The sequence below is a fragment of the Lepisosteus oculatus genome, chromosome 3 (assembly GCF_040954835.1).
Source record: "Lepisosteus oculatus isolate fLepOcu1 chromosome 3, fLepOcu1.hap2, whole genome shotgun sequence".
NCBI classification, from domain to species: Eukaryota; Metazoa; Chordata; class Actinopteri; order Semionotiformes; family Lepisosteidae; genus Lepisosteus; species Lepisosteus oculatus.
Genome location: NC_090698.1, coordinates 57,914,544 through 57,939,949, shown reverse-complemented (window position 1 = coordinate 57,939,949; position 25,406 = coordinate 57,914,544). Strand labels below are relative to the sequence as shown.

Sequence of the window (25,406 nt, the reverse complement as noted above, 5' to 3'; positions counted from 1 at the left end):
CTTGCAGGTCTACATCGAGAAGCAGAAAGGGGAGATTCTGGGAGTGGTGATCGTGGAGTCAGGCTGGGGATCCATCCTGCCCACGGTCATCATTGCCAACATGATGCACAGTGGCCCAGCTGAGAAGTCTGGGAGACTGAACATCGGGGACCAGATCATGTCCATCAACGGCACTAGCCTGGTGGGCCTGCCCCTCTCCACTTGTCAGAGCATCATAAAGGTGCAGCACATACTCCTTGTGTCCCAGCACCACTGACGGGTTTCCCAGTTACTTACTCAAGTCTCAGTGCTTTTTGGGGCAGTGTGTATGTATGTGTATTTGCATCCCTGGCATATCTATCGATATAGTGTATTTAAATTGACACACACTGTGACATAGGATGATGTTTTTAGATACTGAAATACATCCTGTCACTCTGGCAGTTTTTATTTTGGCTTCAAAGAAAGAAAGCGAGTCTGAATGTATTTCAGACGATCAGCTCAGACCAAAGACGTTGCCTCAGTCGTCATGCAGAACTAGGTCTAGAGAAAAGGCAGACTGTTCCCTGATCTCACGTTCCGGCACAGTGCAAGTTTTCTGTGAAAACAGAGGAGTTGGCTTAACTTACCAAAGTTCACTGGCAGCACTGTAAAGAAATATTAAATGGTGGCAAGAAGGGAAGGCATATTAGTTTGAGTATAGTTAGGTGGAGTGAATGTTGCAAAGTACTTTTCATCCATATTCAGCTTTACAGTCCCATAAAAAATAAGTCAACATATTAAGGGTTCAAAAATAACTGTGGAATACACGTTATAAAATCTATTTGAAAAAATCCAGTTTAAACAGTTATGTTTTAAAGCCAGATTTTAAAATAGGCAAGGAGTTTGATTTCCTGACCCGGTTGTCAAGAAGTGTATGTTACTTTTGGGCTAAAATGTTGAGAATGATAGTTAAAATAGTTATACAGCTGAGCCCCGTCATCCAGATCTTTCAGTGTTCTTGGTGTCCCCCTAGTGGCCACTGTGCAAACCTAGTATGGACATCCACTCATCCGTCATCAGGATGCTGAATGTCTTGCTGAAAGCTGTCGAGCCTATTCTAGTGTGGTCGATTGGGCTAAAGCTGGGACAAGTCAGAAAGAGGGATTTTTAAATTGATTTGAATTGCCCATCTGGTCAAAGACAATTGCAATCACGAGTGGCTTTGCTTAGGGAGTCTATATTAAAAGCATAATCAGGGTCGAGCACATGGCATCATAGAGACTCGACTGGAAGATGAGAACAGGGTGAATCCCAGGTTAAAATCCAACCTGTGACCGCTTGCAGAACTGCCATCAAAATCTGAGGAGTGGAATTGCTACAGTACATGAAGGCATTGCCAGGAAAAGCAACAAGGCTTATCAGGAGACCACAAAGTCATTTTCTTGGAGCCACAAAATCAAAGTTGCAATCAGTGTCAGTAATCAGTGTTAAACTCAGTAACGGGGCTTTTGTAAGGTACACACAGAAGTTTGAATGGTGTGGATGGTGTAGATAGTGATAAAATGTTCGTGTTTACTAAGGTAGTCTCAGTCCACAGTTTTCTGCATAAGAAACAGAAGTTAAAAAAGTCAATACCAGCATGAGAGGCAATGATATTTCAATTAACGGAACAAGGAAAAATATTAGCTCTTGAAGCAGAAGAGAACCAGGACTCTGAACCTTGGAGTAGATATCATTTTTATTGCATATATATGTATGTTAGATTTTATGCTTTTATAGCTCAGCACAACCATTTTTGTTAGTCTCATTAAATAAACATATTTTGTTTGGATTTTGGATTTTGAGCTTGTTCCTGATTTTAGTTGTTCAGTTGTAAAAGCCACTGAGTACAGGTTCACAGCAGGGCTCCATCTTTGTCAGTTCAGCTTTACTGGGATAGCTGACAGTGAAAAGATGTGTAAGTGTAATTTCAGGTCTCGCCATTGACTCAACATCACTGACTTGTGAAAGGACTGATGTCAAATGCAGAGTAGACATTAAGCTCTATATGTAAGACTATTCTCTGTTTTGTTTTCTCTCAGGGTTTAAAAAATCAATCACGGATAAAGCTGAACATTGTGAGATGTCCGCCTGTGACAACAGTCCTCATCAGAAGACCGGACCTCAGATATCAGCTGGGCTTTAGTGTTCAGAACGGAATTGTACGTTTCTCATTTCATGGACCCTGTCTTTACAATGTGACAGCTCACACTGGGAGTTAATAGTACAAAGTAGATAGAGTAGAGCAGATTTGTGTGGAATAGAAGCTGTTATGCCTGTTTTGTTTGAGGTGTAATTTTATAATGATTTGTTAGCAGTTCTGTTTTCAAATCTGATTTATTTAGTGTTTAAAAAAGCTGAAGATTCCTGAAATGAAAGGTTCGGTACAACAGTTGTCCACTCCGCTCTTCAAGGTGAGCTGTGTAGTGATTTGCAATGGCCTGACGTGTGTGGCAAGTGTGACCGTGTGGATGTTGTTGACCCTTGTTGACCTGCAGATCTGTAGCCTTATGAGAGGAGGAATAGCGGAGCGTGGGGGTGTTCGAGTCGGTCACCGAATCATAGAGATCAACGGACAGAGTGTTGTGGCGACGCCGCATGAGAAAATAGTCCACATCTTGTCCAATGCTGTTGGAGAGGTAAACAACGACATTTTTAGGCCTTTTTCCCCTTTCTTTGGTGTTTATAATACCAACACCATTATTCACTTTATGGACATAAAGGACAGTACAGATACGGAAATATTTTCTTCCATAGGTTGAAGGCAAATTACTCTTTACCAGTAAAGCTGTTACATTCTCAGCTGTATACTGAGGCATAAAAAATATTTATGCCAAAACTTTATTGATGTATTTTTTGCGCTTCTCAGGATAAATGGGGCATTTTTAAAATACAACCTCTTCCAAGACATAAATAACATGCTTTGATCTAACAATTGAGAAAAGAGAAATTCAATTTCTTACATTCACTGTACATGTATAGACACTAGAGGGTGCTAAACTGAACTATGGACATGTTAATCATAGTGTCAGGCATCAAATGGTTATTTAAAGAACTATCAGAAAACTTATTTAAACTGTTATTCTGCCATTTTGAAGGTTTCTATTATCTTTAATATTTTTTAAAGTACTGTACAATCCAGTTGTGTAATCATCATATGTACAGTAGAGGTGGCTTCGTACAGTACATTAAGCTTTTAACTTTAGCTTTTTCTTTTTGTAAAAGCAGCTCCACTGATTGAATATGTTTTATTCACCTCACCCAACTTAGGAGATTGTCGCTGACAGAAGAAAAGAAGCACACCCACATATTACACCTTACAATCTCATTTTATTAATGAACTAATACTGAAAGTTATAGGGTGCAGTGTGAGGGTATAATTCTTTATCACTCACTAATAGATCTTTTTTTTTGTTTTATAGTATTTTAGTGAGGTTGAAATACTCTGATGAATGATAAAAGCATTTAAAACGGCATCTAAAATTTCTTTGAAATTTGAACCTGTTTTCAAGAAATAGGTGCTGATGAACAGAAGTTAGGGTGGAGGTCAAATTGGAATCTCATACTTCCTCTCTCCTATGTACAGTATGCTCACCTGCTGTGTACAACTCTGTCCACATATAGTTCCCTCCCTCCACCCTATTTTCACACTTGCAGCTGCCTCCCTGACTCATTCCCTGCATGTGAGGGAGGATTTGGCAACCTTGACCTGACAATAGCTGTAATTTCTTCACCATTTCTTTAACACCAAACACTACAGTATTAAGTATACTGCATCTTTATATTCTTCTGTGTGTTACACCTTAATTGGAGTTTGACTGAATTACTGAAAAGATGGTTTTCTGTGCCAAAAGAATGAACTTTGATTTACCAATCATATTGAGTAGTATTTTAAATGTATAGTTTCTCATAATTCTTTACTGTTTCTATTAATGAACAATACTCTTTAGAACACCCCCTTTTCCTGACAGAATTAGTCAGGTTAACTAACCTGAAGTTACCACTCACTTACTTCTGCATGGACAGGAGAAAGGGAGGATAACATCTTATAGTGTACAACGTATACATATTTAAGCCAATTAAAGTTACAATATACTGCATCAATCCAGACTACAGCAGTAGCTGCTGTTCCTTAATAACAGGACTATGGCCATCAGCATTTTTATGAGAGGGCCTTTAGCGTAAGCAACCCAAATCAAATTCCAGCAGCATTTATTGGCAGTTGCTGTATACTGAGCCATGTTCACAGATTGTTTTAGATTCTTCCACTTCACTGGATATCTGAAAACACATCAGAAGCTGGTGTTGGAAGAAAAACTAAACATTGTTTAAATAGGCTGGTCACTTGTGAACGCCGTCGTATAGCAACTCAAAAGACAGGATTGCAAAACACAGGGATCCAAAAATAGAGGTTTGGGACATTTTGGGACAGGCGCTCTTGTAGTAAGCTGAGGCTGTGTTGTTATCAGTGTTGTTCCTGGCAGAAAGTCCCCCTCTTCTTCCTGATGCATGTTTTCTTCTTTTCTTTCAGATACACATGAAGACAATGCCCGCTGCCATGTATAGACTACTGACTGCCCAGGAACAGCCGGTTTACATCTGAGGCTGACATGCCGAGGGCCTTCCTCATTGTGGAGGGCTACTCTTTGCACTTGTGGTTGTGTGTATAGTGCTGCATTTCTGTGTCTGCTGAAACATTTCCCAACGTGTTTTTGTGTGCGTGTCATTTTCGTGAGATTTAAGGCATCCTTCATCACCAGCGCATTTTGGTGTGAAACCCATCCAGCGAGATGAAATACCTATTGCAAGTTTGATTTTTTTTTTCAGCAAGCTGAAGCCTTGCACTTCTCTAAAACCAGTTGCCGGCATCTTCGTGGCATCACAATAGTATTCACTTTAAGGAGGACATCCAGTACAGAAAGAGCCGTACAATATTTACAGGTCTAAAAGTGTCACAAAAAGAACAAGGGATTTCCTTTCCTTTTTCGTTTTTTATTCTTATATATATTAATTTTGTCAATCAAAGATCATTCCAGATTTATTTTTTTTGTTTACACTGAAAGGGCAGCTCTTATCACAATGGACCAAGATTAATTTTAAACCTAAAGGCCCTATGAAGGAGTCCTTTACTCATTTGATAATTCTGCACTTTCCAAAACAAGTCTGTACTGTAACCAATAAATTGCTAATAATAGTAATATAATGGCAGACATCAAAATAGTTCAGCCTTCCTCCAGTTACTATTTGGGCTTTTCCTAAACATTTTGCCCAAATAGGAAACAATCTTAAGACTTTCTTGTACAAACTCAACAAATTAATGTACGATGCAGATAAATGCCTATAAATACACAGGGATAAAACTGTGCCAGTTCTTAAGTTTGCAATTTCAATGTTTTACTGATAGGGTTTATGGAGAACTGCTGATACAGCTCGATGAAGAAAGCAATGTCCAGTTGTTTCAGTAAATAAACCTTAGGAAAACTTGGATATTAAGCCACTGAAAGAACTATTTAGCATGCAGGTATATCTGGGACACATCTGGGTTAGAGTGAGATATTAACTTCATAAAACACAATAATGAACACTGTTTTACAAACTCCAGTGTGTTATACTCTACTGACAATATTGACCAACTGATATACAATTTTAAATTTAATTTGAAACATGAAGTGCAATAACCTTTTAAACAAATGGAAATAAGCTAAATCTCAGTTTAATTCTCAATTCAAATATGACTGGCCAATTTTTTTCTTCAGGGCAGATCACAAGATTTTCTACATTTTTACACTTGGAAAAACAATGAAGATGAAGAAGCAGCTGTGATATTTCTACATCTTGGAAGTGTTTGCCCACTGAAATGTGAAAGAAAGCTGTGAATCGTGAAAGGACTGCATTTACCATTACAAGTCCTTCACATAGTTAAAAAGCAACCTAATATAGTTGAAGGTGTAATACTAAAGTGTCATTAACGGAATATAATAATGATTCATTTCTCTCATTCTGGAAAACTTTAATTTCAGAATGTTGTTGGCATTATTTTGTCATTTTCGGAAATGACATCACTGCAGGGTCTCTGATATTTTAAAATAATTGTTTTTTTTTAGTTTTAATTCAATATGCAGAATAATTTTGTGTTTTTACATCAGAATGTTGCTTGTAGGGCTGTTATTTCTCAAGTTCATAACAGATTGAATTCATTTTGCAAATGTTTGCAGTCCGTTCTGATGGCACAATATTTAATTTCTAGACCATTCCTATTTAAATCACTGCATAACAGTATTATTTTTTAAAATCTTAATGACATTTGTTTCTCAGTAGCATTAGCATTTTTGACTTGAAGGAGCTAAAATGGGAGATGATTTTTAGGAGAAACCCCTTGGGTAGTTCAGTCCAGGTTAAGAGCTCAAGAGCAAATTTAATTTAGAATGTAGTTTATTTTCACTTTGCTTCACTACAGGGTTGTCCAGTCCTGAGCCTGGAGGGCCAGTATGACTGTGTTGTAGGTCTCTTTGAAGCAGCAGCAGCAGCAGCATCTGAAAAGCTGGGAGAATAAGTTACTGTAAATGACACTAGTTAAGCCAGTAACCAGTTGGTTTAGCTCTTTAAGAGCTGAATTCGAACGGAAAATCCAAAGACACTCCAGGACCAAGATTGGACACCCCTGCTTGATAAGAACTATGCAATGGCGCTTAGTATTTTTTGCATATTACACATGGAAATGTACACTTCTTTTGTGAACTTTTTTAAACTAGACAGCAGTTGGCTCAGAAACATAAGGTACTTAGAAGAAGGAAAAGGCTGCACAGTAGTCCATGTGTGGCACTACAGGCTGTGCAGAGAATTCAAGGCTGATTAATATTTACATTCTTTAGATTAGCTGGTCATGAGACCTACCCACCTTTTTCCGGCTCTCTGTGCTTATTTGTTTTGTACGTACGTTAATGTACCAGTCCTGCTATCAGCATAGACTGAAACTGATTTAAGAATAAGTGCTCCTGATTAATGTTTACAGTGGTGGCATTTGCACCTCAGAATATATCCGAGAGTGACACCGTGGGCAGAGGTGTACTTAAAACTCTTTAATCGGACAGTTCCAACTCTTCTGCTGCACCAAGTGTTTATGAAGTACTTTATTCCTTGATAGTTTTTTTATGTTGATTTTACTATATAGATTCATATCGGCCTTATGTTTTTTTTTTAATTAAAAAAATTGTGGCAACTATATTTGTTCAGCATGGCATATGAACTCCTCATCATGCTTACCTCTCATGCTTAACAGTTTCGCTGAAGTGCAAGTATGACCACTTCACATGAACCAAAGCCAGCACAGGAGTAGAGTGCTGGTTAGCCGATGCACTTGTATGGCTCCGTTACATATAAAGTCCAGACTGGCTTTTCAGTCATTAGAGGCAGTGACAGACCTCAACAAGTCTGATGTGCATTGATTAAATGGGTTGTGTTTATTTAATAATAGAAGGCGATTGTGTGAAATTAATGTATATATTTAGCGCAATGCTAGAATATACAGTTATACCATTGTTCAGTAACGGGGGTGCAATAGGGAATTCTGTAAAGCTTTGGGAAAGTAGAGTATTGTAATGTAACAAAGTTGTCCCTTGTAAAACAAATACGGTGATGGCTGTCAGTTTGGCAACTCTAGTGTTAATAATGCACTTCTGAATGTAATTAACTTTGTCAACGTCTAAAAACACTTTCTGTAAAGCAACAGCAATGTTTATTTATTTGCTAGCTTTTCTGTGATGTTACAATTACTGAGCTACATTCCTTTACCAGAGCAAGAATGTTTGTAACATTATTTACAACAATAAACAACTCGCAGAAGGATGGGACTGCCTTTTTGCTTCTCTTTGCTATAAAACAAGACACTCACTGAACATCGATTCTGCGATGATACTGAAACTCAACATGTTCATGCAGAAATGCAGCAATGAAATTTAATTACAGATATCTTGCAGAATATTGAGGTAGATATATACTGTACAAGACAACCAGTGTATGATAGAAAGTCACGGTCTCCTCCTACTATTTTACCATAGCCTAAGCTTACTCTTAAGGAGTTTTGCAGCAGTTTTTTGATAACGATTAAGTAAAACCTTCATCATTACAACCAGTGTTTGTGTGTGTGGTTGTAAAATTAAAAACCGTAATCCATACAGTTACAGGTTTCTTTGTATGAGAAGTTGCTTTTAAAAGGTTACATACTAGCTAAAGTACAAATTAAAAAGTAATCCCTTACATATAATTTGTTAACAGGTAATAAGACTCACCCACTACTTAGAGCCCAGGAGTTTGAGATAAGCAGCAGTTATTGTTAGTCCACCGACTCACTGAGGAAAACAGCACTTTACTGTGTGAACAAGCACTGAATGTTAATGTTGCCAGTTACAGAATATCCCACTGCTAATTACTCTACTATTGAAACTATAGTGTACTTCTGGAACTAAGACATTTTTGATCCACAGTCATGTGATGTCAATCAGGCTAGGCAGAACTATAAAACTCTCTTGAGTTTGTAAATTATCATGTATAATACTATACACAAAATAAATCACAACCCTGCAAAAGCCCAGATCCAGACAATGAGCTGCACTTCCTCTTATAGTTTTGGTGTTTATTTTCAGAACAAAGCCACATATAATTATTTTGGGGAAAACAATGATTCTGTGCATTCATTTAGAAAAACAAGACAAATTTACCAGCCATTTTGTCATATACAAATACTCATCCAATTCCAAAAGAATGGCACAGTCTTTTTTTTTTTTTAATTGTTGCAAGATTTATAAGGCACTTTAATGAAAGTACCACAGATGTTGAACTTTCTTTGCATAAAACTACACACGCACACTTGGGAGTCTCATCTGTGATGCACATAAAGAACACTATTCCACTGAGCAAGAAGTACATATTTTTACAGCACCGGTTTCAGTAGCGCTTGGAAATACCCTTTGGGGATGAAGAAGCACTATACAAATGCAAGCAACTACTATTAATATGAATATACGGGGAGCTGCTTTTTAAAAAGAATACAAATCTTAATTCCCTTCTGTAGTTTTGGTTAATGTCATTAAATATAGATTTGGCACAATACAACATTAAGAGGACATTTATAATTGCTAACGAAGTGAATGTAAGAATTGAAACAGGCTTGCTCGTGGGGCATTAAACATGCATGGACAGGAAACTAAATGTGTGATGTCTCCTGCCCCTGGAGCTCACATGCCCTTGAGAAGTCTACTGAAAGAAAAGTGCTGAAACTCACCACATGAGCCCTGATGCTATTTACAGTGTGGAGATGCAGGTACATCGGATCGACATTTGAATATTTAAAAGGCACTGGCAGGAAAAGATCAAAGCTTGGCCCAGCTCGCTTGACTGTAATGGCTACGGCATCTGAGACGTCTTCCTTATACTGTTGGGGAAAAACACAGTATTTTTTAAACCTTTGCTTTTTTTCATTCAGTGTATGGCATGTCAATTTTACACTAATTTATCGAGTTCCTCAGCCGGATAAGATTCGGAAGATCTGTACCTAATCCAGAGGTGAGTCAGCGTCTGTAACTGGATACAAAATGTTTGGACAGACGAGGATAGCACAGTGTATCCACACCCAGCAATCACTTGCAGGGCGTTCAGACGTTACCTGTGTGTGAGTAATTGGCCAGATGTCACAGGGGTTGGGGGGAGCAGAACAGTGGATTCTTGTCTCAGCAGGGCTCACTGGGACTAGCCAGGCCCTGAGAGAGGAGCATTGCTCCGGCGATCCATGCTAACTCTCCTGTAAGGCACCGTCGACCTTGTGGGTGACAAAACAGCTCGGTGAGAGACAGTGGTCTGCCTTGGCTTTCCCATGCTGCTGCAGGGGTTGTTGTGGTCAGCCAGGAGCCCAGCACTGGACAATCCCAATAGGAGAGCTTACAGAAAGGACAAACATTTGTAGGTTCCAAATTCATAAAATGAATGAACCCTTATCCTTAATAACATAATTCTGCCAATTTCTTATGATAAAACGTTCATGTTTCTTTCATGTTTTCATGTTGTTTTTAAAAGTAGTTTACACAGGTGAGACAACTAAACCACTGATAAAAGCCCAAGCCAATCCTCACAGGACACTGCACACACTCCCTGATGGCCTCCTCTGCTGTACTTTATACTGAGGCCAGCAGGGCTGAAAGCGGTGTTTTTTCATCTGGCTTTTAGTGACGTTCCAACAACGGTTGGTTTCCTGTGCGCTGGATGTCTGTGGAGGGCTCAAAGCACCGTCTCTCTGAAGACCCCGATGAGGCTGCGCGGACGATCCTGCGCGGCCCTGGGTCTCCTGCGCTCCGCGGGCTGGGGCTCGGCTGCCGTGAAGGTGCTGAGGTCCCCGCAGCTGTGCAGGTGGAGCAGCCCCGGGCGCTTCCTCGAGGGCAACGTGTGCACAGTCCTCTCAGGAGAGGGCTGCGGCCGACGCGCCTGGGAGCCGGTTATCACCTGGGGGTTCACAGAGACACACCCGCAAAGTCTGAGGACAGGCACGAGTTAGTGGAGAAGGACACAGTGAGACTGTGGAATCGGAGTTAGTCTGAAAGAGAATCACAGGGCCCTTTAACGCCCTTTACAGTCCTCTGTAGAAGGGCGGCAATGTCTCAAATAAGTGATTCACTCTGGGAACCACAGAATGCATTTATAACTAGATGTACTGTAAAAAATATAGAAATCATCAAAAAAATACCATCTCCCTTTTCCTGTACTTGTCTCTTGTATCTTCCTAGAATTCTGGTCTTGTGTCATGTTGTCAATGAGACAAAATGTTAATGTTTTCTAAGACTAACAAGAATTCCGATTCCTTAAACCAGTTAAAAGTCCAGGGTTCATATCTGGGATTTTCTTCACTGATAGGACATTTCTGTTGTTCACTAAGACAGGGCTTTTACACACCAACAGAAAAAATCCAAATTTCTGACCACAGAAAGAGGAACAACTACAATATTTACAATACAGTATACCCCCCTAAAATATTAATATTGTAAAGAAACATTTCTTGTTATATATTATAATTCTGCACAAACCTGTGTCCATTAAGAAAAATGGGTAGATGATACTCTGCATTTGAGCAGCCAGGCCACTACTAACCCAGGATGCACAATCAGCTGAATTGCACCAGCCGCAACTACTATACAATCCCCTCCTTTATTTTTTCCATTCGATTTTGAAGACCATGTCTCCAGTTGTATAACTGCCTGATATCACATTTGACTGTGACAGACGGAGCAGAAGGTTCAGTAGTCAGAGGAATCGCAGGCGCTGACCTGGTCAATGAAGCTGGCGCTCAGCACCGCCTCCTCCATGTGCTCCTGGTCCGACCTCAACACCGTCTTGATGCTGTTCACCACCTCCTGCACCTCGGGGGTCATGCTGCAGGGCGAGTGCTCCAGGAACTGGGCCACCAGCTGCTTGGTGTCCCTGTAGCTCTGATAATCGACCAGGGAGCTGGGCCTGGGCCGCCGCGGCCCCTGGTACCGCCGGCCGCGGCGCAAGGTGACCGTCGCCAGCTCTGGACGTGCTTCGGTCTGAGTGGCGGCCTCACAGCTCAGCACTGCCGGGGACAGAGGACAAGAGGGGGGGAGAGGTTCTGCGCAGTGTAAGAAAAGAGGCCGTCCCTAGTCCTGCTGCATCTGAAAACACAATTATTAACTGACCCTCACAACATTTCCTAATGGCGCGTAGCACGTTAAACAGCTGCCTTAGTGAAGGCTTTAGGAGCTATATTCAAAGAAGACCTAACATCTCTGGCAGCGGCTGTAAGAGGGCAAGATCCACAATGAAGGGGCAAACACAAACAGCAATTTCTAGACAGACATACTGTAAGAGCCGCCTGCCTGTCATGTTATAGACTAATCCAATCTGTAGCACCAGCTTGTCGATTCGAGCAGCCAATGAATGCATCCTGGCACTGGGCTGCCCAGTGGTGACAAACAGCTGGATTTCAGGCTACAGATCTGCAGGTACACCAGTGTTTCTTTGGAAAGAGGACTTGCACTGGCTTCCAGTCAAATTCCGCGTAGACTTTAAAATCCTCATGCTCACCTATAAGGCTTTACATGGCTTGGCACCTCAATACCCGTCTGAACTTTTATCACCCTACTCCCCACCTCGCAACCTCTGCTCCTCAAATTCTGCCCTCCTTACTGTCCCCCAAGCCCGTCTACATTGTATGGGCGACAGAGCCTTCTCCTGTTATGCCCACAAGCTCTGGAACTCTTTGCCCAAGGATATTAGAGAGCCACCTTCTCTAAACTCCTTCAAATCCAGACTCAAAACCTTCTTCTTCAGAAAAGCCTTTACTTAACTGGTTCCATTCTTCACCCCTCTGCTCTTCTTAATACCACCTTCCACGGTCTCCTCTATTGTTATTGTTGTATTGTTGTAATTGTAATTGTGTCTTATCTTGTGAAATCTTCTTATTTATTGTTATTGTAATCCTGTAAAGCGCTTTGAGAAGCCACCTTTATAGGCGCTATATAAAATAAAGTTTTATTATTATTATTATTATTATTATTATTATTATTATTATTACATATGTGCTAAAGCTGTACTGCACAAGGTTTTCATATTCATCATGTTATGTATGAATCACTGCAGTGTTAACACATTGCACCCCTGTTGCATCTTACATGTTACAGCCTTTAAACACATTTAGTGTTCAGACTGTCCTGAACTGTGTTTGAAAAGGGATAATGAGCTTGAAGTCTGTCTGGTGTGTTTGCAGTGTGGGTTCCCATGTGCATTAAAAAACACAATTTTCCTTTGACTTTCCCTTTACACATCTAAGAAATATACCAATATTTGCTCTAGAAATTACGTTTGCACCGTCTTCTATTTTAATTTAAAAGTAAAAAGGCCCTTCAATGTCTAGACAAAGTTCAGAAAACTGTTCGCCTTCTATAGCGACAATCAATAGTAAACGGTTCATAACCAGGCCTTCGCCTTCTAAGAAAGAACAGAGCACAAATTTCCATATTCATACCTTTAGTGGTCACATCCAACAGCACTGGGTCACTATTTGATCTTCTTAAGAGTTGTCTGCAAGATCTTCTACATGCCACTCCTGAGACCTGTCCAGGTTTAGGCTGTGATAGGAGAGTATTCGAGGCCTGGCAGCAACCATCTATAGACACCAGAACATGAATTACAGCCCCATGCACCAAGACTAAAAACTACTAGATTCAAAAAAGAAATTTTCCTTTCCATTCATCAGTAAAGCATACACACTCTAAAACTTTAACAGCTGATCAGTCGCCAAATTATCCAGATTTGTTCTGTTTAGTTCAATAGCTTCTGTTTCCTGGTAATGGTTTAAGTACAGATGACCATGCTCAGCATACAGAAAACAGTAATTACTAACTATGATGACATATATCCAGCAATGCTAGTATAGTCCTTCTGTAGAAATGACCTCTGCTCATTCTGAACAAATGTTTGATATGCAAGAGCTGATGTGTAAATGGTGGATTTCCTTCAGTGGAATACAAATATTCCCTGAACGTTGTTTTTATTCCTGGTAACATAAAAATAAGAAGTTATGAATGAGCATTCAAAAACAGCTTTCAATTTCCTATAACTTCCATACAATGAGATTGTTAAAAAAAAAAAAGCAGATGTTTTTGTGGTCAGTAATACTGTGGTGCTCGTCCCGTGTCCTTCCCCCTACACTCTCTTCCCTGGGCACACAAGTCTCGACTCGCGTGAATTCGAATTTATGTGAAAGACTCTCCTGCATCTTGTCATACAATTGTCCAGCTCAGGAATGTTCCTGTCTGATACAGTATGTAAAGAGTAAATAGTGCGGTAAGTGTTATGGCGTTTCTACCAGCATCCTCCTGGGCTCTGTTGTACACCGCAGTCTCTTTTTCACTGAAAACGGTGAGTAACCCATGTTGCAGTCATGACAGGGAAGCACCCAAAGCAATTTTATTTTTATGCGTGTTTTATTTTGTTTAATTACTGCACCTGGCAGTAATAGGTGAATGATATGTACTGTACAGCACAGTATTTATAATTTCATCCAAGGTAATTCTCTCTTCAATGTTTAATTTTTTACTGTACTGTATATTTTATAAGGGTATGCTATGATTAGTGTTTAATTATTGTAATTATAAAATATTTATTATATTTTTATTACACAATATATATATATTTAGAAATGTGAATGGTAATTTTTCCTACTATATACATTAAAACTGTATGCACACGATGGCTAAGAAAGGGTTGATTCCAACTTCTGTAAAATTTGGGGTGTATAAAGATTCGCAGAAACCAACACTTAAGTAAATTGGCGAGTGAGTGTATTTAATTCTGCCCACACTCTGGATTGTCAGCAATGAAGACAGAAATTTAATTCATATCCATGAGACGAACCTGTGTCTGATGTTTCGATTAAACCCCCTGTCAGTTCTGCGACTTCAGCTGCAGCACCCTGAGAAATAAAAGAAAATGATTGGCTTTGGACAGAACACGCATCCCAATAAATTCAGTCAGTGTGTTATGTGTGTAAGTAAAATAGAGTTTTTCACACTCTTAAACAGTTAATTAGACTTTGTCCTTGTAGGTCTTGGGTTTAAACTAGGAAAATGTAATGAAGCTGCTTGAAGTTCATGTAATGAAGGTAATTTGCATATTCTAAATTCATTTTAAAATAGAATATGTAATCACTTAGTCACATGTTGTAACAATTCGGTGCCTGTTTCAATTAGAAACCGAAGCCTAATCCTCAGAAATGACAGAGGACTTACAGGGAGAAGGTAACAAAGACCAGATGTACTGTACTGCTAAACTTTCCCGTCTCTTACAATGCAAACAGTACTGAAGCATGTTCATCTGTGGGTCCTTCAAACAGTATATCTGAAAAGTGGCATGGAGTGAAACAAAAAAGGCATGGATATTTCCAGGCATGGAAAAAAACACATAGAAGTATTGTTTTAATAAGCAGACGGATTTGGTATGTTAGCTCTCAAAGAGAAATGTTTACACATCGCCCTTAACATCTTTAAAACTACAGAACAAAATAAGGAATATCACCGTACCGTTTTCCTCACAAAAAAAGCAGGAAATTGACAGAATTCTGCAAATATGATTTTGATTTGGTGTAATAATTTTGTTAGTTCACCTGCATGTAAGAATTTATGCAGAGTGGCTGAAATACCTGCTCTGTGTTATCGGATTGGTTTGCCACAGTTTCATAGGGGGGTGGAGGATCCAGAGGACAAAATACTTCAACCCCTTTTATTCTGGCTCCGTAGATATGAGGCAGAGGAATCACGCTGTTGCCAAACATTCTGTTTGAAAGAGATTGACGGATTTCATTTGACATGACATTAAAGTTCATTTAAAATTACAATCATCAAAAGAATAAAGGGCAAACCTTGCAGAGAGATGCCAAAGCACAGCTAGATATTTGGCCAAGAATGACCAAAACACTCAGAAGAACTGAAATTAATTCTCAGTTGCCATATGATTATGTATAACGTCTCTGCTAATAATCAAAAGAAAATAAGAGGACCTACTTTAAACAAGGAACTGTCAGCATCATTAAAGTGGCCACTTTACAGTGCAGGTGCAGTTATTACTCACCATCAAGAAACGGCTGAAAGAATCCCTTGGTTCCATCAGCTCTAGAAATCGGTTGCCCATATGTGAGTTGAATAGCTCTTTTCAAATCCTAACTTACCCGATTTCAAAGCGGTGACTTTCTGCCTAGTTTTCAAGTGCGCCCTGATGCAACTGAAACTGTGGTCCACGAAAGTGGCCGATGTAACGAGCAGTGATGGACCTAACGACCTACAGATAAATGGTGACACAGCCTGTAGGCTACCACCACACCTCAACTTACTCATTTATTTCTTACAGATCCTTACTGCTCTGTACGTCACACGTCACACGTCACACGTCACACGTCACACGTCACACGTCACACGTCACACGTCACACGTCACACGTCACACGTCACACGTCACACTTCCCAGGAAATCACCAGGCGAATGATGGCCCCGGAGGCACGAGCAAGGAGAGCCGGGAGCTCAGGGCAGCCAAGGCACAGAGCACACACCTGCGGGCCAGCCGAGGGGTGTAGGAGTAAAAGGTGGAGAAGTAGGAAGGGGGAGGAACTGGAGGAACAAACTCATCGGGGTCTGGGACACGGGCCGGCTCTTCTCCTTCCTCCACAGTGGGACGGGGCTCATCCTGCTAAGAAGAACAAGCGATTTCTCAGGAGGGGCCCAAGCCACGAGGACAAGGCCCTCACGAGTCAGAATAACACACACGGAGGAGGATCTGCGTTCAAACATCGTATTGTAATGTTAGTGGGAGATTTTATTTATTCCTTGTCATTTTGGGGGCTAGAACTTTCACTTTCCTGCATCTGATTAAGAGACTAGTTTAACCCCAATCATATAAGAAAATAACTCTCTTTTGGTGACCCGGAACATATTTTAAGCTTGTTTATCAGTGCAAATCCTATTCAAGTCAAGCTTTATTATCACCTGGGGGGTCATTGGTTTTACAACACAGTCCAATATAACAAAACAACAAGGATAGACAAACATTACCAACAGAGAGGATGGGGCCATAGTGTTACAGGAGATAAGAGTTACTTTACATTGTTTAAGAGCGATATTGCAGCAGAGATGAAAGATTTCTAAAGTGTGTTACTTTTACACCTGGGGACACAGAGGCATCTCTGACATCCCAGACAGACGTAGTAGAAATTCACAATGGAGGGGATGAGATAGACACATTCAGAGTGTTTGCCTGAGTATGATGACTTTTATTTTATTGACTAAAGAACTAGGTATTACATTTTTTTTTTTAAATGGGCAATGTAAATTTGCAAAGTTTGAAAAGAACCACGTGTTCTCACTATTGTTTCTTTTTCTACATTGTAATTCCTGGTCAGCATCAAAATAAATATACTAAACCTTTTCCCTTAAATAAAGTTCTGACATGGCAATTAATTAATTGCAAAATTAATTTCAATAATGGACCAAAATAAACCCAACGTGCGTGATTGTTGCTGTAAGGTACAGCTATCACTCACTTACTATGCAGGGTCTTCGTGCTGCAAATATCTGGAGGTATCTTAAGGCTGCGGCCACTAAGCATACAGCTGTTGTCAGTGCATTCAGAGCACAGAGGGCAAACAGAACTTTCTAGAAAAAGCCAAAGGAAGAAAATAAACTTAATTTCAGATTGAAAGTACCCCTAATACAGAACATAGTTCTTGAAAGTAAAATTAATAAAAACCTGTGTTGTATTATTGCATTTCATTTTATATAGTTACAATTCACAGTGGTATCGGTTTAAAATAATTCAATTATTCTATTCAGATTCATACTCATTTTAAACAGTACTACGTACATCCTTATACAGCAGACTTAAAAAATACCATCAGACTACGTACTCTGGTACATGTATGTACAGAAAAACGATGGGCCAAATAATGATCCTTTCAATTTTATAACAACATAATAAAGAAAAAGCAACATTTAAGTAAAGGCATTTGACTCAATTTTGCTCTTTTGCTCATACCTTCAACAGCATGCGCATGGTACTGCAGGAATTCCCAGGGTACAGCTTTAAGAGCTTCTCTTCCGGACACTTGGCACTCTGAGTGTCTGCACAGCACTGACACACATCCCCCACTTCACTCTGAGCAGGAACAGACAAATCACTTCATCAGACTCCAGGCAAGACTTCCCAACTCACGTCTGTGATAAGAGTGGACACCAGAGGAAGCCGGCTGCGTTTCACACTCCTTACAAGAACATGTAAATCAGCCCACTCCAAGTATGCTATATAAACTTCATTGCTTGGATTCCAACAAAGAATTCGCCAAAAGTGAAACAATCACTCTGAAGCGTGTTATAGAAACATTGGACCTTCCTAGCAAATAATCTGAAGGAAGTTGGACATGCAAATGGATCTCCCAATCACCTTTTCTTCTCTGTCTGTATTGCTATTACATTTGCAATGTCTCAGCAAGCCTAAAGAGAGAACCTTCAGGAATCTGCAGTTTATAAATAACTTTCCACATTTCCTAAGGTACGCCTGAACACTCCATCTGAATAAGGTTCCGTTAGGTTCCAGTGCCTTCAATCATGGTTAATGTCATGGATGTTTCTGGTATCCATGCTGGTTATGGTATCCATAACATATGTCCACACATTATGAAAAATCTTACAGTTTTATAAACTTAGTAACTTTGAACAAACCATATAAACGAGAAATGAGCGTGCTGCCCTCCTGGAATGTCATCACACCAGGCCTACAGAAAGGGCAGCAAGTAAGGTACCAGGACACGATCAAAGCAGCGCCACGCTGCCATCAAGTGAAATGGACGAAACCAGACCATCGCACTTCGATTGCCCCATCAATCTGTCTGTTGCACACAACAGCACAACAGTTGGTGTACTGCTCTGCACATCTGTATCACACTCACAAAGGCCTGTCAGGGTGGCATGCACTACAGACAATCTGGCACCACTGCACCATGTACCAGTGGCACAGAAGTGTTGTTTCCACCATAAGTACCACATCATCATTCTTGATTTTTACCAGACTTGACTTTCACCAGGTTAAATTACTTGATCATCCGTGGGCCTATCACCCAGCAATTCACAACTGGCAACCCACTGAAGCTCAGCAGGTGTGAGCCCGGTCAGTACCTGGATGGGAGACCTCCTGGGAAAAGCTTAGGTTGCTGCTGGAAGAGGTGTTAGTGGGGCCAGCAGGGGCCCTCACCCTGTGGTCTTTGTGGGTCATAATGCCTCAGTATAGTGATGGGGACATTATACTGTAAAAAGGCACCGTCCTTTGGATGAGACGTAAAACTGGGGTTCTAACTCTATGTGGTCATTAAAAATCCCAGGACATTTCTCAAAAAGAGTAGGGGTGTTACCCCGGCACCCTGGCCAAATTTCTCATTGGCTCTTACCAATCATGGCCTCCTAATAATCCACATCTATGGTTTGGCATCATCACTCTGTTCTCCTCCCCACTAATAGCTGATGTGTGATGAGCGTTCTGGCGCACTATGGCTGGCGTCACATCAACCAGGTGGATGCTGCACATTGGTGGTGGTGGAGGGGAGTCCCCGTTACCTGTAAAGCGCTTTGAGTGGAGTGTCCAGAAAAGCGCTATATAAATGTAAGGAATTATTATTATCATCAAGATCCTCACTAATGAGATGCTTCAGTGGTTATGAATCAGTTAATGTTATTAGGGTGCATCATGGCCAATCATGAACACCCAATCATGGCATAATCAAAATGCCACCAAAAACATTTAATCTACATCCAAAATCCAAATGTTTTTGTTTTTCTAAAATTACAAATGGGGTCATATGTTTGGATGCTCAGTATATTTTCCTGACTATGGAAAGGACTCTGATCCTGAAAGAAAATTTATACTACCAAGTAAAACTTGTGAGAAACGTCTTTAGTGTGATGTTTGCTGATGTGCTCTAATAATGTCACCGGATCCTGTGTATTTTAAGTTTATTTTCAAGTTCCCCACAAACAAATATCCATCAGAAGTAAAGAGATTTTCAAAGATACTGAAAAAGGGATCGGAGTACTACTGTTACTACCTCTAAAACAGGTAAAAGATGTTCTATAACAGGTAAAATGTTATATCCCTGGACAGTGAATGGATTGTGGGGCAGAGCTGTCAGCCAGATGTCAGGCGTGCCAATTCCTCACTATAATGCAAGTCTCTGGCCTTATTCCCCAGTGACAGCTGTGCTGAGTCTGCACCGTAAATGATTTTCAAAATACAAAACAACCATCACCATCATAATTCTCTGCTGTCGTTCTGTTCAAGAATGACACAAAACATGTGGCAAATCTTTGATTCATCCTGTTATTATTCTAACTCCAACTGGGGCAGGATTTATTAATTCAAATATCTTGGAATCCAACTTCAAAGGCTAAGACCCTTCGGATTTGGATTCCAAGTCGTAGGCTTTGTATTTGGACTCATGTTGTCATGCTCAATAAAACAAAAGTCTTAAAGTGCTCTTTGAAAAGCTTTTGGTCAAACCCCTACGAACACAACATTATTTTCTGCTCAAACAGTAAGAAGGGGGGAGGTCTAAAAGGCTTGCTGAGCATATTGATATATTCCCTGGTAGGGATGCTACCATCCGTCCGTCCCATTATCTAACTGCACGGGAGCCAGAGCCTGTTTCTTCTGGGCAAGAAACAGGCACAAGGCAAGACGCCAGTCCATCACAGGGCACACAGAGACACAACAACAACACACACACTCACACTAAGGCCAGATTTCCTAGAAGCCAATTAGCCTGCCAGTATGTCTTTGGACTGCGGGAGAAAACTGGAGCACCTGGAGGAAACCCACACGAACATGGGGAGAACACACACACTCCACGCAGACAGCCCCCCACATCTAGAATTGAACCCCGGCCCCCAACACAGCCAACGCCAACTACTGTGCCAACGTGCCGAGCTTAGCCACTGTTTTACGATAACCACCAGTGTGGAAACACTACGTCAAGTGATGAGAGAGCAGCTTGAAGCGCTGAAGGGGGATCTCGGCCTCAGTACTGAGAGGCAGGCTGCTCTGAGCTCCTGTCCAGAGGCTTGTCTTCCTGCTCTGCAGGGTGTCTGGTTTCCTGCCCTTGCCATAAATAGAGTGTGACGCAACACAGATGCACATTTATTCTTCCAGGGAGACCAGGCATGCTGGAGGCCCCATTTATATTTTATCAATCCGCTGAACACGGTTCTTCTAGTCCTGGGTAAACAAGATGAATACATTTCTGCATACCACTCAGCATGTCAAGGAACAGTCACAGGTAGCGTCGCTCCTTAAAAGGATTTCCAGATCCAACGTGAAAGGTTTTTTGTGACCTATGCAAAATGACTAATTGAGACTTTTATCTTTGAAAAATGATGGTATTCTAATAATAATACCCTTATTTTAGCATTTTTCTTGGTATTTCAGGTCAAGGCGTTACAAAATAGAACACCTCGCTAAACCTTTGCTTCCAAAGTGTATCTGTAGCTTATTGTTTTTTTTTATTTTTTTGCTTATAGAGGGCACATAATCAAAGACAGGCACTCAGAGATGCATGAACTGGGACCCATACTTACCAGCTGGCAGCTGGACATGCTGGAGACGAGCTGGGCTCCTTGACAGCACAGAACAAAGCCGGCCAAGTTGAGCAGGACGCAGACCACAGACAGCAGCACAAAGAGGTTCACCTGCAATACAGAGACAGACATGGCAGCTGGAAATGGGCAGCACACTGGGCCGCAGTGCTTCAGTATCATCAAACGGTGGCAATACTCCAGAAAGAAACTGGACCATGCGTCTCACATTATAAAGCAAGTCATTACAAATACCTTCTCCTTAGGGCACTGTGCCACTTGATGAGCTCATGATGTGTCAATAAAAGCACATTAGTTATTTGACAGATTTGTTTATGACCCAAAAGCCTCGACCAATGAAAAAAAAACTGATGTTCAGAGAACACAATATTAATATTTATGGGCATATACAGTATTAAAACTCCTGAATCTCCCCGTCTTCATATGGAAGATTCATGACTCACATAAGAATGTGATAGTTGCTCCTTCCAGAAGTAATCTAGTAAGCCTGGGAAAACATTAAGCTTTAGTGGAGCAGTTCAAGTCAAGGGAAACTGTGTACATAAACAATCTCTTGCATATTATTCTACAAGTATTGGACAAAAAAAGGAAACATCAGGGTAAGTGAGGGGCACCAAGTACTGATATGCCAATTACACAACATCACAGCATGGTTAGAGTCTTGTATAAAAATGTTCAAACTTTAATCCTTTGCATTTTATAAAATAGCCTTATCTAGGAATGTTTGGAGACATTTTTTACATAATTGAGGTACTTGGGTGAAGAAACTGATAAACATTCCTGAAGTTTCAAATTAAGGCATGAATCTCTGATATTGAAGACAGACTAATTCAGTAATTTTCTAAATGCACTCACGTCTTTTGCGATTATTTGGTTCCTGCTCTGTGCTACGAAAACAGTCCTCATAAGACATCTCCAATGTCAACATGATACACTGTATTTCCTAGAAACTAGATATCACGTAGCTATCTGTATCCTAATTTTGTCCCAAGCGTCAGTCATGTGACTAAGTTAATTGTTCTGTATTGTTGTCTCCACCAATCAGTACCAGTTACTATACACTCCACCAATCAGTGCCTGCTCCTATGCTGTTACTATACACTCCACCAGTCAGTGCCTGCTCCTATGCTGTTACTATACACTCCACCAATCAGCACCTCTTTCTGTGTAGTTACTATACACTCCACCAATCAGTGCCTGCTCCTATGCTGTTACTATATACTCCAGCAATCACCACCTCTTCCTGCGTAGTTATTATACAGCTACTCCACCAATCAGTGTAAACTTTGCCATGATTCTGTAGTTTTGAATATGCTCATCACAGCATCTGCATTTGTTTTATTTATTGCATGTGAAAGATGATTGAGCTTTTTTTAAGAAAGTCCCAACTTTAGTGGAATAAGAGTGATCTTTATACACAACTTGGAAAATAACTGGAAAGTAAATACTTTTCTGTATTAACAGTTTTACAGTACTTATATAAAGGAAATATAAATGTAATCCAGTTGTTAAAATGTTTTTGTAAATTGTCCTTTTTACTGTTGTTCACCATTTTTAGATCTTTGTTGAGGACATACGACATACATTTTCTGCTTCCATGTGACTCCCACTAGCATTCACACCAGTGTGCTGAGATTATTTAAGTTCTACCAGAAACACCACCTATGCAGTACATACAGCAGCTTGTGGATGTATTAGACAAGGACCAAACCAAGGAAATTAATTAACAAAACTTTAATCCCAAAGGCAATAAATGCAAACGAATGGTGCTTAATGGAGGCTAATTAATTTCCATTAACAGCATTAGTCAGTCAATTTAGTAAAGGTATACAATGACCAAATGATCTCTACTGGCCATACTGTGCACTGGTATTGTTAAAACTCTAATAGCAAGACTACTATAGACAAATCCAAAGGTCACTGATTCCATTTGGAAATGCTGCCAGAGGGTTGCTGTCAGTTTAACTTCCTGAATTTCTGTAACCAGACACCTCAGTTGGTAAGACGCTCTGTACTAACCAATGAAATGAAATTCATGGCTGATGTATGCACTTCAGAGGAAGTCTAAAAGGAGAGGCTTGTCACATATAGTCCAACCCTTCTAATCACAACACAAGTAGGCCTGTCCCTACTCTGTGCTTACAGCCACTATTAGTCATGTGAGCTAGACAGTGCACCAGCAGTGGGATAATTCTAACTGATCTCTTTCCTCTTTTGAATCGGATACTTAGGTCTGACCAAGAAATTCTTATTCTTAAAGATCATCTCGGCAGGGCTACTTTAACTCCTAAGTGAAACTTTTTGTGAGAAAGAGTTTATTTGGCATTAAAGCCTCACAAAGAAACGGCTGGACACTCTGTCCTTACGGATTGTTTGCATTCCACTTCAAATTTCATTTGAAAATCACTTTTTTTTTTGCAATAGGGTTCACAAACAAGTTTCTTTTTGAAAGAGGCCACTATGCGGTCACAATTGTTTGATAAAAAAATAACTAAATTTAAAAAAAAACTGACAGCAGTATCCAGTTGAATACGATTAATCTGGAAGTAAGAGGAAAGAGCAGCAGGCAAATTTTACAAAAGGAAGACTCAACGCCTGTCATAACAACAAGTTTAAATCAAGCAAAAAAGTAAGAAAGCCTCAAAGCAATATGTCAGGTTAACAGTTTGTAGCAACGGATAAAGGCTATGAAACAGACTGGCTAACACCGAGAAACACACAAAAGACCAGAAGAGGTTACAGGGTGTTTCTGCTCCATAAAGCACAAGAAGGAGCCATTCAGCAATGTTCATATTAAGGGACTCAAGCTTTGCCAAGAAGCCTGTTGTCTCTTGGATGCCCTGACTGGAGGTATGGAATATTTCATAGCGTAAGTGGAAAAGACACTTCACTTTTCAGAGTAAAGTTATTATAACACAAGCCTTCGTTACATGTACTATAAATTATAGAACAATATATTCTATATATATATATTATAATGTGACCATGCAATAGCCTTGCATTCAAGTTTATAAGAGATTTTTTATTTGCTTCTTTATTTATCATTAAGTTGGAATACTTCTAGAAAAAGTTTTAAAAAAAAACATTTTAAGCACCATTTGAATTGCTACATACACACTCAAAACCCCTTTCTTCCATTAGGTTAGACCGGATATAGATTTAAAATGCTTAATGTATGTAGCTCTGAAATGGTGTGTAACTGTAAGCTTTTGACTTAAAAAGCTGCAACACAAGCATGGACATAACTGGAGGATTGCTAGGTACCCTGGTTCCAAAAAATGTCTTCCACAAATCTTTCATGTAAAAGACAGTATCTCTTCAACAAGGGTAAGGTTGAACTGGCCTGTTATCTATTTTTTTGGACAGTTAAAATGTGAAAAATCTTTAACTTTATGAAAAACAAAGTAGTTTGGCACAACTATAATACTGCAATTGAAAGCACTCTTTAAAATCACTCTTCTACTGCAACTGTCAGTGATAACAGTTAATTCATACAGATGAGGGAGAATGTCAATAGGAAAGCCCAATGAGGAGCTGAGTTAATAACTCATACTAACAAAGGAACAAGGAATGATTTGTATGTACAAATCATGTTCCTGCTACAGCCAGAATTAGGGTTAGGGCTACAACAGGACAGTTAAGTGAAAACAAGCTGCATGCTTTTACGGTCATTTTGATTATAAAGAAATCAAATGCATAGAGATATATACCATCAATGACAAAAAAAGATCCTCATGACTCTTATCAGTAATGTTAAATTACTCATTTTGTACATGTTCCCTTTCGCAATTGTTACAGAATTCATTATTCACATTAATTTTAATTACAGTTACAATTTAAAAGGGTAAGAGAGGAGAAAATGTTGACTTGAGGATTGCTGGATTTTACTGGGGTTTTAAAATATAAGTCAATTATTTTTAGATGGTATCTACAAAACATAGCCGAATGCAAAATCTATTTAAACAACTGGAATGATAAGCACAAAGCCTCAGTAAAGACATCCTGTGAGAGCAGCTGCCATGACAGCAGAGACCCATCACAGAAGCACACAGGCAGTAACATACTCATGGACAGAGTCACCTACCAAAAGCAGCACTGGTCTTCTCCATGTCGTTAACCCAATTATTCCTGAAAGTATGACCTGTAAGCAAAAAGAAAATAATAAAAAAGGCTAGTATGAAATAGATCATTTTTGTAATCACAAGTGGGAAGGAGAGACAA

At 39.9% G+C, this 25,406-nt stretch overlaps 2 protein-coding genes across 12 annotated transcripts in view; one reads left to right on the top strand and one right to left on the bottom strand.

Annotated features, from left to right (window-relative positions):
- apba1a (amyloid beta (A4) precursor protein-binding, family A, member 1a) overlaps positions 1-7,845 on the top strand; it is a 99,798-nt gene extending 91,953 nt beyond the window's left edge. For all 7 annotated transcript variants that reach the window (XM_015367110.2, XM_015367102.2, XM_015367065.2 and 4 more), the window contains 4 exons: positions 8-220; positions 2,043-2,162; positions 2,499-2,639; positions 4,532-7,845. In XM_015367110.2, the coding sequence (XP_015222596.1) occupies positions 8-220; positions 2,043-2,162; positions 2,499-2,639; positions 4,532-4,603 (546 nt within the window). In that variant the 3' untranslated portion in view covers positions 4,604-7,845. The remainder of the gene's footprint in view (positions 1-7; positions 221-2,042; positions 2,163-2,498; positions 2,640-4,531) is intronic.
- Positions 1,681-25,406, bottom strand: part of fam189a2 (family with sequence similarity 189 member A2) — a 29,016-nt gene continuing 5,290 nt past the window's right edge. The window contains exons 2-12 of one of the 5 annotated variants that reach the window (XR_001480779.2): positions 25,270-25,326; positions 21,168-21,278; positions 17,584-17,703; positions 17,097-17,204; positions 16,106-16,242; positions 15,203-15,335; positions 14,419-14,476; positions 13,028-13,168; positions 11,310-11,632; positions 9,281-10,491; positions 1,681-2,628 (exon numbers count right to left, since the gene is read on the bottom strand). Coding sequence is in view for 3 of the 5 variants with exons in the window: in XM_015367120.2 (XP_015222606.1) it covers positions 10,270-10,491; positions 11,310-11,632; positions 13,028-13,168; positions 14,419-14,476; positions 15,203-15,335; positions 16,106-16,242; positions 17,097-17,204; positions 17,584-17,703; positions 21,168-21,278; positions 25,270-25,326 (1,410 nt within the window). In the remaining 2 variants the exon portion in view is untranslated. Of the gene's footprint in view, positions 2,629-8,617; positions 10,492-11,309; positions 11,633-13,027; positions 13,169-14,418; positions 14,477-15,202; positions 15,336-16,105; positions 16,243-17,096; positions 17,205-17,583; positions 17,704-21,167; positions 21,279-25,269; positions 25,327-25,406 lie in introns of those variants that run through there. The other 4 variants (XR_001480780.2, XM_015367136.2, XM_015367120.2 and 1 more) reach the window with 4 other exon arrangements.